Source organism: Melanotaenia boesemani, chromosome 16 (assembly GCF_017639745.1).
Source record: "Melanotaenia boesemani isolate fMelBoe1 chromosome 16, fMelBoe1.pri, whole genome shotgun sequence".
NCBI lineage: Eukaryota > Metazoa > Chordata > Actinopteri > Atheriniformes > Melanotaeniidae > Melanotaenia > Melanotaenia boesemani.
The window spans coordinates 7017639-7032270 of record NC_055697.1 but is presented as its reverse complement, the minus strand read 5'-3'; the positions used below and the strand labels follow the sequence as shown (position 1 = coordinate 7032270).

General features: G+C 38.2%; 2 protein-coding genes across 2 annotated transcripts; one reads left to right on the top strand and one right to left on the bottom strand.

Annotated features, from left to right (window-relative positions):
• Positions 1-1507: 1507 nt before the first annotated feature.
• On the bottom strand, positions 1508-4860 carry tmem254 (transmembrane protein 254). Its single transcript, XM_042011130.1, has 4 exons — positions 4724-4860; positions 3079-3182; positions 2422-2481; positions 1508-2246 (listed from the first exon to the last, which is right to left on the bottom strand). The coding sequence occupies exons 1-4, from the start codon at positions 4808-4810 to the stop codon at positions 2126-2128; spliced, it is 372 nt and encodes a 123-aa protein (XP_041867064.1). The 5' UTR covers positions 4811-4860; the 3' UTR covers positions 1508-2125.
• Positions 4861-8664: 3804 nt separating this feature from the next.
• LOC121656099 (dorsal root ganglia homeobox protein-like) lies at positions 8665-10872 on the top strand. Its single transcript, XM_042011145.1, has 3 exons — positions 8665-8686; positions 9300-9484; positions 9947-10872. Exons 1-3 carry the CDS (start codon positions 8665-8667, stop codon positions 10709-10711), a joined length of 972 nt encoding a protein of 323 aa, XP_041867079.1. The 3' UTR covers positions 10712-10872.
• Positions 10873-14632: the final 3760 nt, after the last annotated feature.

Sequence of the window (14632 nt, the reverse complement as noted above, 5' to 3'; positions counted from 1 at the left end):
GTTCATTTTACTATTTTCTTGTTTTTATGGAGAACACATGTGGCCACTTTATTAGGTACACGTGTTGCAGAGAATCACATGACAGCAACTCAGTGACTTGCTTAAATTCAAACGGAGTATCAAAACGAGAAACAAAGAAGATTTAAGGGACTTTGAACGTGTTATGGTTGTTGGTCTGAGTATTTCAGAAACTGCTGATCTACTGGGATTTTCACACACAACCATCTCTAGGGTTGTGTGTGAGGGCTGTCGCACTCCTTGTGTCAAGCCACTCTTGAACAAGAGACAACGTCAGAAGCGTCTCACCTGGACTAAAGACAAAAAGGACTGGACTGCTGCTGAATGCTCCAAAGTTATGTTCTCTGATTAAAGTCAATTTAGCATGTCCTTTGGAAATCAAGGTCCCAGAGTCTGGAGGAAGAGAGGAGAGGCACAGAATCCACGTTGCTTGAGGTTTCCAGTCAGTGATGGTTTGGGTGCCATGCCATCTACTGGTGTTGGTCCACTGTGTTTTCTTAGGTCCACGGTCAACGCAGCGTCTACCAGGAGGTTTTAGAGCACTTCATGCTTCCTGCTGCTGACCAACTTTATGGAGATGCAGGTTTCATTTTCTAACAGGACTTGGCACCTGCACACAGTGCAAAAGCTACCAGTACCTGGTTTAAGGACCATGGTATCCCTGTTCTTAATTGGCCAGCAAACTAGCCTGACCTTAAGCTCTTAGAAAATATATGTGGTATTCTGAAGAGGAAGATGTGATACACCAGACCCAACAATGCAGAAGAGCTGAAGGCTACTATCAGAGCAACCTGGGCTCTCATAACACCTGAGCAGTGCCACAGACTGATGGACTCCATGCCACGCCGCACTGCTGCAGTAATTCAGGCAAAAGGAGCCCCAACTAAGTACTGAGTGCTGTACATGCTCATACTTTTCATGTTCATACTTTTCAGTTGGCCAACATTTCTAGAAATCTTTTTTTCTATCAGTCTTTAGTAATATTCTAATTTTCTGGGATTTTCATTAGTTGTCAGTTATAATAAAAAGAAATAAACATTTAAATATGTCAGTTTATGAGGAATGAAAGTCTACATTATACAAGTTTCACTTTTTTTATGAAATTACTGAAACAAACTTTTTCATGATATTCTAATTATAGGACGAGCACCTGTACATTTATTTCTATATGAAGCACAGTTAATTGTCTTTTAATTTTTTAGGCTGAAATGTAAACAAGCAGTTACTAATAGCCATAATCAAACATATGTAAAACTCATAACCCTTTTTGAAGCCCTGCACAGTTGATGCCCAGGCTTGAATTCACTTCCTGATGACAAACGTTTCAGTACCAATAACAGATTGACAAGGTATGGAAATAGATTTCAGCTCCTCATACACACTTACACTTGAGTTTCCTGAATTCTTAAGATTCATGGACATAAGAGTCACACAAGCCTGAACAATCTAGCCTAAAAAAAACAAAACAAAAAAAAAAAAAAAACGACCCTTTGTAAATCATTCTTTATTGTTCACATGAAGTGGTAGCATTAACTTCCAGTATATTTAAAATCTCAAAGCACCTTAGCACCAAGAAGACAAAAGTGACATCAGCTCTCTTTAATTATCATCTTGGATCTTCCTTGAGTCCAACCTGTTTGCCATAATAATGGTGTTAGCAGCTAAAAATATCCCTAATGCCACCAGGAAGGCTGCCTGTAAACATCATGGGAGCATAAAACAATGCTAATTAAATTCCCCTTTGTATTGCACAGATAATTCAGCCAAGGACGAAACATCAAGTAAATTTTGCTCATTCTTCTGAAACTTCTGAACTTCTGAAACATTAATTGCACAAGATCCTCATTCAGCTTTGTGCGAAGAAAACACATGGAATGAAATTGATATCTGCTCTTCATGGGAGCAAAGGTTAAACTAAAAACTAGGTAAAAAAGTTTGTAGTGTCTCAATCAAAGAAATGTCATCACTGCAAATACTTATGAGTTAAAAGGAGAAGGTATAATTGTTTCCTACATCTCTGTGGTCCTAAACACTAATTCATAAGAAAGAGAAAGAGATAGAGGAAGAGGCACTTGGGAGACACTGATGTGGCTTCTCCTGCTGGCCATCAGTGCTGTTTAGGACGCTTGGGGTTGTATTTGAGGAGCAGGCCGAGGGAGGCGAAGCCAAACAGAAGGGTCTGGAAAAACCACATGCAGCGGGTGGTCGTGCTGCTGATGCCTTTGTTGCTGAAAGAAAAAAAATAATACTGGTTGCTCAGCCCCAGAAATAGTCTATCATTTGCAGCTCAATTGTGCACAAGCTGCAAGGTGTACCACCTATGTGGAACAGCAGTAGACGTTAGGGCGATAATATTAGGTTACAGCACCATCTCATGGACATGAAGGGTCTTATCATTCTTACCTGCACACACTGAGTGCAACACAGGCTTCAAATACATGAATAGCTGTGGCTGCCCACCACCTGCAAACAGAAAAAAATCCAATAAAAAGTTACATCAAGCCGTCATATCACCCCTGCATGCTGAGTTTTCTGGAGTCACATGACAATAAAAAACACTTCACAAATGATTCACCACTTAACACTGAAAGGTTTCAAGCTCCCCTCTTCATTTAAGAAACTACAACTTAGTCACATGACTTCAAAAGCAACTAAACATAATACCTTGATTGCTCTGTTATTATTCTAATGGTCTACAGCAGTCATGTGACTTAAAGGACTAAATAAAAACATGTGGAGCTGGTGGTAACGATCTGTTAGTGAGGAAAAAACATCATTCCACTTATTGATTAAACACTGCATTCAAGCTCTGCAGGGCAGCTTTGCACATATTTGAAAATGCTCATTTCAAAGTTTCACTATAATTTAGAAATCTAAACTCTTTATTTGAGCATCTGTGAAAAGTTGTGTTATGTAGATCTAACTGGTTAAAGAAATGAGCTCCTCTGGAAGGGTTAAAAATGGTCAAATCAGAATTCAGATCTTAGATTGGTTTAGAGCTGCATACTGCAAGTCTTCATGCATCAACAACAGCAGGTCAAACAGCATCTAATCACTTACCCTTTGTACATCAAGTCTGCATAGTTGTCCACAAGGTATCTGCAGAAGCTGCCAAATACGCCGAGGTACTCAAATGGTATTTTTTCTGGAGCAAACACAGTGCACTGTAAAACAACAGAGTGATTCAGCATTAAGCACTTATATATGTTCAACATTTTTTTTTTAACCCACATATAAATTAATAAAACTCATAAAGTGAGTCTGTGTTGCACATTTCACGGCAGGCAGCTGACCCAAAGAAGCATTACTGGTTCCTGTTCTGAAAGCCCAGTAATTCTAAAGCTACTTGTAGAAAGCCAAGCGTGGTTGATAAGATTTTCCAAAACTTTATTCTCATGCACTGAGCTGCCATTTGTGGTATGACACGGTGAAAGGCTCTTGCGGCACTTTGGATTCTGACTGTAGCATCTGTGTGCATCACAAAGGGAAACCTTGTTGTAAGCAATTAAAAATAAAACCATATCATCTATACTGTATTTGCTCAGCAATGTTGGGTCTGTATTCAACTTCTGTCTAAAAAAAACGAATAGACATTTAGATCATCTGATGTTAGGATTAGACTCTGAAAGCCTTGACTTAAACTAAATTCTGCTCTAACTCGCATCTAATTTAAACACTTAAATACGTAAGTCATTTCAACAGCTGTCCCTCTGAAATCAGACCCACCATCATATTAGACAATAAGGAAAGTGTCTTCATATATTACGCACCAAAACTCTCTTTTAAAAATGTAACCACAGCATAAAGAAATGGTACAAACACTGAGCTGCTTTTTGCACGTGTCATCGTCTTCCTGTGTCCACCTGTGACCCAACATGTTTGTATGGAAAGTACAAAAGGAATTCTGTTGGAAGGCCCTCACAACAAGAGAATGCAGTGCATTTACTGGTTTGGATGTTAGGCAAACACAATAATAGATAGTTTTGGTCAGCTTTTCTAAAGTTATTATCCACGCTGCTGTACACGTGGCAAGTGTTGGTCAAGCGATTGTTTGTGAATCTGCACCTTACGACATTAATTTCAGCAAATAAGTGTAAGAATGTCGTTGTTTATAAGTCCAGCACAACATTTTCTGATAATATATCTGCCGATAGCCAGAGCAGTGTATTTTATTTAAAAGCTCGGAGCTAATACAGACAAGCTAGCTTTATGTTAGCTTCACGGTTCTAGCTCTAAATTCATTATATATTTCACTATTGATGTTTTATAAATTAAATTAACATTGTCATGTTTATTTTAATGTAAGGTGTCAGGTTACTGTTAGCTTCACCGAAAAGATTATCCGTCTTGGCACACGTTAACTTAAACTACAGGTCAATGCAGAACCAACTTGTATAATGGACTTTGTCCAAAAACTTCTTTAACCTAAGCTCAAACTGATGGCTTCATGAATGCCGATGAGATTAGCTATCCTCAACAAAATAATGGCAATGGGTTCGACAACACTTTCACAATATGACATGTTAAATGGAACTAGACTAAATAGATAAACTCTAAAATTCCGCACCTTTACTTTTATGTATAAAAACTGGTCGAAAAAACCCGGAGGACATTTTACGCAACACAATACGTTGGCGTTTACGGAATAGAGAGACAGACTAGAATTTTCTGTTGGATCGTAATATATCTGATTTGATAAACTTACAGTGAAATATCCAACTGCCAATGTAACGGAGACAATCCAGAAGAGGCTAGTCCTTTTAAAGTAATCGCTTCCGTCACTTTTAGCCATGTCTGCTGTCGTTCCACGATGGTCCCGCTGCCAAATACGACCGTGTAACCGTGAGGGGAATTAAAAGAAGACAGAGAGACCGGGAGAGGGAGTTTAGGGTCTACTCGTTTTCTTTTCTTTAAAAACAAAGAAAAAAGCTTGGTATTAGTTGAATTAACCAGTACATTTTACTAAGACCCACATTAAACAACTGATATAAGCATTGGAGGTATTCATATGGTGTTTTGTGGGTTTAAAATACACATTTATTTATTTTTTTTGATCAGAGGACAGATCAGTGCGTCATGTCACCCCGTGTGGTATCGAGTTTTACTATTTAAATTCAATAAATTCGTTTAAAGATTAGCTCATAGATTTTTTTTTAAAGCATTTACATTGATGTTTAAGATTTTAAAAATCTTTACGCTGTTATCTCATAGATAATTTAAAAGAAGAGTTAGAATTAAGTTTATGCCATCTACAACAGGAATTCCAAAAAGTTGGGATGCTGTGTAAATGTAATTAAAAACAGAATGCAATGATTAGCAAAATTCCTAAATCCATTTTTTTTCCAGTTTAATTTAAGAAAAACATCAGATGTTGAGACTAAGACATTCTACGATTTCATGGAAAATGTAAAGTCATTTTAAATTTGATGGCACCAGATAAAAAGTTCCAGAAATTTTTGCATTGTGTACCAAACCCTCTTTTTTAACAACCGTCTGTAAACATCTGGGAAGTGAGGAGACCAGTTGCCGTGGTTTTAGGGAGGAATGTTGTCCCATTCTGGTCTGATGCAGGATTCTGGCTGCTCTACAGTCCTGGACCTTCATTGCTGTATTTTTGCTTTCATGAAGTTCCAAAAGTTTTCTATTGGTGAAAGATCTGGACTTCTCTCTTGTGAAGCCATGCTGTTGTGATGGATGCAGTATGTAGTTTAGTATTGTCTTGTTGAAATCTGCAAGGCCTTCCCAGAAAGAGACATTGTCTGGATGGGAGCAGATGTTGCTCTAAAACAGGGGTACCCACATCCTGCCATGGCACCTTACTATCCTGCAACTTTTAGATGCATTTATTCTTCACACCCCTAAATCAAATGGCTGAATTCCCTAATGTGCATGTCATTCAGCTCTGCAGAGGCCTGATAATGAGTCATTTGTTTGATTCAGGTGTGTTGGCGATAGGATGCATGTAAAAGTTGCAGAATAGTAGATCTCGAGGACTAGACTTGGATATCCCTGCTCTAAAACCTCCATGTACTTTTCAGTATTGATGGAGCTTCACAGATGTGGAAGCTGCTTACATCATGGACACTTATGCACCTCCACACAAGTTTTTGACCGGTTTGCTGATAACAAGCTGATAACAAACTAAATGGTCCATCTCCTCTTTAGTCTGCAGGACTATTCAGGCTTTCCAAAAAAGTTTCAGATTATGATCCATCTGACCACAGAACAGTTTTCTACTTTGCCTCAGACCACTTTAAATAAGCTTTAGTCCAGAGAAGACAACAAAGTGTCTGGTTTGTGTTCACATATGGATTCTTCTTTGCATGACAGAGTTTTAACCTGCATTTGTGGATTGCACAGTGAACTGTGTTCACAGACGGCAGCCTCTCGGAAATGCTTGAAATTATGATCTGTTGGGAATAAAATATGCAAATCATTGCATCCAGTGTTGCAACTTTTTTGGCATTGGAGTTTTAGTTGTCAGATTTCTCTTTTTTTATTTTTCTAATTTCGGTAGAAAGAACAATGCTTTTCATTATTTTACAAGCAATTTATTTTTTTCTTTCTTACTTCCAGCTGTGAGGTTCCTTACATCTACCAATTAACCACATCTGTATATTTTGCTATTAGCTGATGTCAGATGTGTCATTCATTTATATTGCAGTATGTAACCTAATAATGTCTTAACTATGGATATGCTACACAGACCTAATATTTCTTTACATAATTTTTCTTAAGTACCAAGTTAAAAACAGAAAAACACTCCAAAAATCTAACACACACATATATATATATATATATATATTTTACCTGCAGTTAAACAAACAGGTTTCTTTTTAATCCATCATCCATCCTAAGTTAAGACTGCACAGCGAGTGCCTTACTCTCCCAGACGGGTGCAGCATCACCGTTTTCTTATTGGGGGATTATACTTTTACAGTTTACAAGACATGATAAGCTGATCAGATGACTGTTTGTTTTTTCCAAGTTTACAGATTTCTGTGGTCACAGGGTTGAACTAAGCAAGGTTCCTTATAGTGATTTTGCATTAGCTGAATAGCCTATTGGCTGAAATAGTGTTTAGTTATCTTTAATCACTTGATCATTGTATGTAAACCTGGGTCTAACAAGTAATCTGATGAGATGGTGTGCTGCTGGTACTCTTTCTCTTTTTAGTTTATAATATTCATCACTAGATACAGAGATACATGGTTTGACTTATTTTTCTCTTTATTAATATACATTATCCATTAAGAACAGTTATTAAAACCATAAAAATTTGGAAGCGCCCACCAGTTGGGAAAGCCCAGATGATCTTTGATGGGATTTCAATAAGTCAGAGAGAGAGAGGGGGAGATCTTCTAGGACTTGCAGGAGCCGTGTCCACACACAGGGACATTGATTCCACTTCTTGTCCAGATAAAGATAAACAGCAGAGGTTATTGTGTTCACATCAGATAACGCTGGACTTCAAGCTGCATTGTCTTCTAATATACTTACAAATACTGTAAACCGGCTTCTGCACTTTGCTCACTATTGAGTGTTGGTATTTACACTGTCAATCCTTTTCACGTGTAGCTGATTTTTACATATTATTCATGCAGCCATGAGGGGACAGGTCAAAGGTGTCATTAACCACAGCAAAGCATACATGTAAAACATGTAAGCTACAAAAACAAATAAATAAAAAGCCCTGACAGCTCGGTCAAGGCCTGGACATGTCAAACCACATGACTAGCTTGCAGCTCACTTTGATGCATCCATTCACAGCAATGAGGCTGCTGTGTGGCAACAGGTAAATGTCCAATTAATCACTGTATAAGTCCCCTTTGTTTTCTTCTGTGTGATTACAGGGAGCTGCTTTGCATATGAAAGCCACTGATAGGCTTCAGCTTAAATTGCTGTTTTGCTGTTTGCTAAAGTCTCTAAGTTAAACTTTATTTTTTAAGACTATTGTTGGTTGATTAATGTTAAGCAGCTTGCAGAGCTTCCTGTGGTTGTGCTTCATACTCATCAGATCATACCCAGTAGCAAAATAAACTGAAAAAATAAATAAATGAGCTACAGCCTTTACAATCTGCTGCTACCTTATATACTGAAATGATGTCTATTAATATGCATCAGAGTGTTATGCATTGATAATGAAATATATATTAAACACAAAACCCCAAAATGCATTAAAGCCTCTTATGCCTTGTTTTATAAAAGCTAAAATGAGACCAAATAATTGTAAAAAAAGTGATGCAGAATATAATATGTGTCACATATGATCACATGAATGTCGTCTTTTAATTAATAAGTTTCAACGACTCTAACGATGGAAGAAAAACTTTGTTTTGTCTCTCTTGTCATGTGTCATAAGTGCCATTGACTTTGCCACTTCTCTGAAACAGAGGAGGTAACGTTGGGTGTGTAAAGGGGTAGCAGGGTGGGGGATGCTGTTGGGGTCAGAGTACTTCTGTTAACCATCCATCCTCAAAGTAAAACAACACCCCACCCCATCTGTCCTGGCCTCGATGGATTCTTCAGGGGGTCGAACGTGATGGTTATAAAGGTACTCTGATACACAGAGACTCTGAGACACTGAGTGAGGTAGCACTCTGCCATACTGACCTCATTCCTGACCATTTCATCTGAACTGCTGCTATGTGGAAGGATTCCAGCAATGGTAAGAGCTGTTTGATGATCTGATAGATTCAAGAAAATTAAGGATTTAACTTGTGTTTTTTTTTCCTCTCTTTTGACATTTTTCTTCTTTTATTAAAAAAATTGTATTTGGATAGAATTGCATTCAAAGACCCTGTTTGCAGTACAATGTGCAGAGTTATTGCCTCAGTGGGCCCAGATAGGATCCATCAATGAAAGGAAAAAACCCAGTGAACTAACAGGCTTAAAAAGCTAAAATATGCAACAAAGATTAGAAAATTGGAACCCAGTTTGGTTTAATGTAAGAAAAAATAAAAAAGAGACAGCACAACAAAGCGGATCACTAGAAATAGTTCTTTCCAGATAATCAGATGCATAACAGCACTATCTTTATTAAACTCCGTGTACTTGTTTAGATAATACAGAGTCAAAACCCCACACACAGAAAAAACACACTCTTTATCTGCAATCGGTTAAGTGGCATCTCCTGTTGAGTTACAGTTGTGTACACACCTAAACAGCTTCTGGTTCAGTTTTTACAGGAAGAAATGTGCATAATTGATACTGAAACATGTTGGGAAGAAGTGTTAAGGAATCCGGTCTGATGTAGACTCTGCTGTCTCCTCTTCCCTCAGATGATGTCAGATCTGTGGCTTCCAGTGGCGGCTCCTCTCGCAGCGCCAGCCGCAGGAAGAGGACCTGTTTCTCTAAAGAACACGTGGAGCTCCTGCGAGCCACCTTCGAGACAGACCCGTACCCGGGCATCAGCCTCAGAGAGAGCCTGTCCCAGACCACAGGTCTACCTGAGTCACGCATCCAGGTACAAACCCTGCTGCCTCATGAATTAGAATAATGTTATTATGAAACGAATGAAACAAACTCAAAGCTGAAGCCATCTGGTTATTTTTGATAAAATTAGGAATTACATTTAATTAGGGAGCTGGATTCTGATTAAAGAGACACACGCATGCTTTGCACATTTTTTGCACTGTTATAAAAAGACTCTGTTTTCAAATGCATCCTTCTTGGTAACTATAGATACCATTATCCCTTTATCACTTTATTCTTTTATCTCCATCTTATCTTCAAAGATGACACATGTTTTTTTTTTATCAGGATCTTGTTTGAAGGAGTAGACAGAATGTAGAAGGCTGCCAGCTGACAGCCCCCACACTTCACTGGTGCCTTTTTGGCCACTGATTAACAATGATTAACAGAATGTGTGGTTTACCACCACTTCTTTTCTGACCAGAAGCTCCCTGTTTTTCAATGTTCTCTCCAGGTGTGGTTTCAAAACCGAAGAGCTCGTACCCTAAAGTGCAGAGGAGCCAAAAAAGCTCTGTGGCAGTCTGACAGTCCGGGCCATGAAGTTTTTTCTCCACCTCATCTTGCTGCCAACAGGGGGCCACTGGCTGTCCCTCTGCAGCCTCAACGGCCTCCACCAGCCTACCCAACTCAGGTGAAGAAGGAGATGGAGGAGGGCAGCTACTATGAGCAGTGTCCTCCTCCTTACGCCACCTCTGAGGAGAGTGGACAGTACAGTTCCATGTATGGACTCCAACAAGGAAGACAGCTTGGCGACACCACCAGTCCACCATTGAAGTGTTACTGGCCTCAGCCAGGCAGCCAGACCTCTCCTGTACCATCTTTGTGGTGCAGATCTCCTCTTGAGAGACAAGGCTACAGCTCAAGCTCCAACCAGGCAGCCTTCATGTATCCAGGTTCTGCAGAGCAGCAGATGTTCGTGACCCCATCCGCCTCCCAGTCCTCCACTCCGGACACGACTGATTCTGGATACTGGGACGTCAGCCTGGAGAACAGCCCACCTCTGGAAGGTCAGTATGTACAGATGGAGGATTCGTGGAGTTGGGCTGCGACGGAGGACAACAGAGAGTCGGGACAACCGGCGTTGATCCAGCACACCCCCCTGCCCGTCCTGTCCCTGCAGGAGATTCTGGGGGAGTTGAATGAGGACTGGCTGGGAGGAGAAACCGTGGACAGCTGCACAGATGGAGGAGTAAACCATCCTCTGCTAAAGACTCTGTGAAAACAATATGCAGCAGACATTTAGAGATCAGATGTATAATTTTAAATTTCAGATTTTTCTGTGCTGCTTACCAAGTTTCTGCTCTGATGTTGGACATGAAATCCATATCTTCAAAATCTTACAATATCTCTTTTTTGTTGGTTTTTTTTCCTACAGTGACAAGTTTGATTTGGTTATTTATTCATTAATTTACTATTTATAACCTTTATTTATGATTTTCTGCACTTTTATACAAATAAATCAGTCGCTGTGCAGTGTATAGTGGCGGTTATCACTTCATTCAATCAATAATTTTCTTGGTGTTAATTTATAACTAAAGATTTGGCTCTGTTGACATTTACAGAGCCAATCCATGACACAAATTCCTCTCGTATCCAGATTTGCTATCAAGTTGGGAGGGAAAGTAGGTCATTTTCTGTCACTAAGTAGATGATTCTTTTGAGCTGAAAAAATGAGGAGAATGTAGCTTCTGTCAGGATGTGACTGCAAGAATTACATCAAACTATTCCTTATCAATCAAAACTAGATGAAAACTTTGTGGCTGATTCGGATAATTGTATGCAGGGATAGCTGGGTCTGGCAGAAACAATCCCATTTGTCAGGGAATGCTGATTGCTGGTTGGTATTCAGTCAAAAGAGACATGGTGACTGTATGTCAGCTTAGTTTTCTTTAACATTGCAGCATCTTTATTTTCATCCTTTGGCGGAAGCAGAAAAAAGTTTAATTTAAAGCTTTTTAGACCTTTGTAATACCAACAATAAGTCACAGCACCATACATACTGAAGTATCTTCTGCCCCAGTAAACCAAACAAGTTAAAATAAAATGTAGTAGTGTGTCTTCACAGAAACTGTTAATGATATGTTGATTTTTATAGCTGCAGCCTTTAAACACTAAGCAGACTTCGTCTCAGGGGTCCAAATATTCAGCCTTAATAACAAGCTTATCAGATTTCAGATTCTTCTTGCATAAGCTGGGAGAAGATGAATCAGAGTACTGATCTGAAAGCTGGGAGCAGACTCATTTATTACAGAACAGCGACTAATGCTAATTAATTCCAGAAAAGGTGGGACTTTGTGTAATAGAATAAATTAAAAACTAATACAATGATTTGCTTCTTTCAACAACTGCCTGTAAATGTCTCAGAAGCCAAATTTTTTCTGTTGGAAACTGAGACATTTTATCATTTCATAGAAAAAATTTGCTCAGTGTGAAACTGATGGCAGCAACATGTCTGTAAAAAGTAGTTCCAGGGTGATGTTTAGCATCGTGTAGCATCCCCTGGATTTGAATCAAACTGATTTGAGTTTGACCTTCAGTTTTGTCCCATGCACACAGTGATTCCTCCTAATTCTCTGAATCTTTTGATGATTAAATTATTCCACAATTTTTACACAGTTTATCTCAGATGAACCTCTGTCCATCTTTATATCTGGGAGGCTCTGCCTCTCTGAAACACTCCTTTACCCAGTTATGTTACTGGCCTATTGCACATTAATTTAACTAGTCAGCCAATGAGATTTACAATTTATTGCATTCTGTTTTTATTTACATTTTACAAAGCATACCAACTTTTTCTGGAATTGGGGTTGTAAACTTTTATATTCTCACAAGTCCTCCATATGAATGAACAATTAACTGCAGCTTTAAAAAGTTTTTAAAATGAAATATAAAATATTTTATGTTTTGTGTGCATGTTTGGTCTTTGGTGATAGTGTCTCCTGCCCTATATGCCAAAAAAAAAAAAAAAACTTCATTTCTACATGTATATTCTAAGCAAATGCCAAGATCTTAGAAATTAGGTTAAATTTCCAAAAGCATGAATAATGCCAAGGATCTATGTTCTGCACTTTGTCCTTCAGTCTGTCTGCTAGTGTCCTTGCCCTGTTGCCGGGTGAGTACATTGTGGAAGATATAACTCCTGTGTCCAAGTTTATTCTCACATTTTGTCCTTCAAATGAGGTCAAATGACTTGTTTCTTCTTATCTATGTGGATAAATAAAACTCTGCAGAAGAATATTTGGTCTTTCCATGGGAAGAATACTGCTGTCTGCAGATGGAAACACTTTCCCTGAAAAGAATAAAATGTATTAAATGCAACAATCACATCTTTTTATTTTGCTCTAAAGTCACGTGTAACTCCAAGCTGAAAGCCATTTTCCCAAAATGTTTGACAATATTAGAATGGCTGAACGTATTTTTTAAAACATGTCCTTTAACTATGCAACTCTAATGTTTCAGGTAAAATTTTAATATGGCTGCCTGTTGTCAAGATGGTGTCAATCCTTTCACTTAAATTCAAATTTCTGAGTTGTATTTTATTCAGGGATTAAGTTTTAATTGGACAAAGTAGTTGTCCAAGGTGTAAGCTGTCTTTTAATCCATATTTAAAAGGGTTCATCCATTCCAACCAGTTCAAATTCTTTCTTTGAGATAGCTGCAGTGTGACCTCATCTCAGCCTCACAGTAAAGACAAAAAGTCTGCATGTCTTACCTGGAAAATGTGCCTTAAAAAGCTTTGTCAATACCAACCACTAAACAGATGACGTAAATTTCAGCATACCCGAGATGCTTGTCTTTAAAATGCATAACAAGGACAGCACTGCCGATGGGGTTGATGATGCAAGACATGGCATGTTTGCTCAAAAGCAGCGGTCTTAGAGGTAAGCAAATGTTTGTCAAAATGCATACAGAGAGCTTTCCCAACTGAGGGTGGTAAAAAGAAGCTAACATTTGGTAAATAGTGTTAATGAGACTTGACAAAATATGGGCACAGAACTAAATGGCATTGAATAGCTAAGGTTTTAGCATTGTGTGCATATAGTGGTGTGCCTGCAAATGTGATGATTTCAGCCATCATTGTATCCAGGCATTCGGTTATGTATCTACTTGCATAGTCATTTTTGAATTTTGAATTTTTGAATGCATGAATGAAACATCAAGCAGTGACAGAGTTAAGCCCCCCCTCTTACCCCAGCTTAATTAGACAACAACGGTAAAACTGTGTGATAAAAATGAGATATGTTTATTCAGTATGCAATGTCAAGACTACAGAAGGGCCTGCATTCCAGTCAACAAACACCACACTAAACAGTTATAAAATATTAGCATACACTTCTATCAGATATAACCTATCAAATTTAATATCAAACAACAATATTTCTGTAGTAAAGTGGCTTCCATCTTTACAAACTACCTCAATTTCAGGATGTTTTTTTTTTTTTTTTTCATCTAGAATTGAACATTTCATATTTGAAAACCTGTATTTTGGTGTCAAGATTGTATAAATTAAATTAACCAGTTACAATTTAGATAGAAAAAACTGAATTTTTTTTTTTCTTTTTTGCTAAGGGTCAGTTTGAAATAAGACATCATTTATGAAATAAAAGCCATGATATATGACATAGAAGCCATATTGTTTATAAGTTTTAAGTACATTCTTGCCTGTTAAATGTAACTTGTTATCGCCTAACTTTGGCATTTATTTAATGAAGTGATTCAAAAGTGCAACAAAACTCTGCTTTTCTTTTGTTTCAACCAAACCAGAACCCTGAAATATGTTCTGCCCAGAATGTGTTGAACCATTTGGGTTTGATTTTTGGTTAAGATTGCCAGCTGGTCTGTGGTCTCTTTTCTGTTCAAATGTGAAAAGAAAAGAAGAACATTTAGTAGCTTTTTAATTTTTCCCTTCAGCTACTTCAGCTACTTTAGATCTTTCAACCCACTAGAGGTCCTCAGCTTCCCTTTCAGTCTGAATCCTGCCTGGCACACCGTCCTTAGCTTCCCTGCTTCCTCTTCCACAATCAGCTCACCTGTTTCCACTCTAGTAATCAGTTTTCTGCCATTTCATTTAATAAAATTTACTGAACATTTTGGTTATCTATCTGATTTAGTGTCTTACTGAGAAGTGGTGCATTTTAAT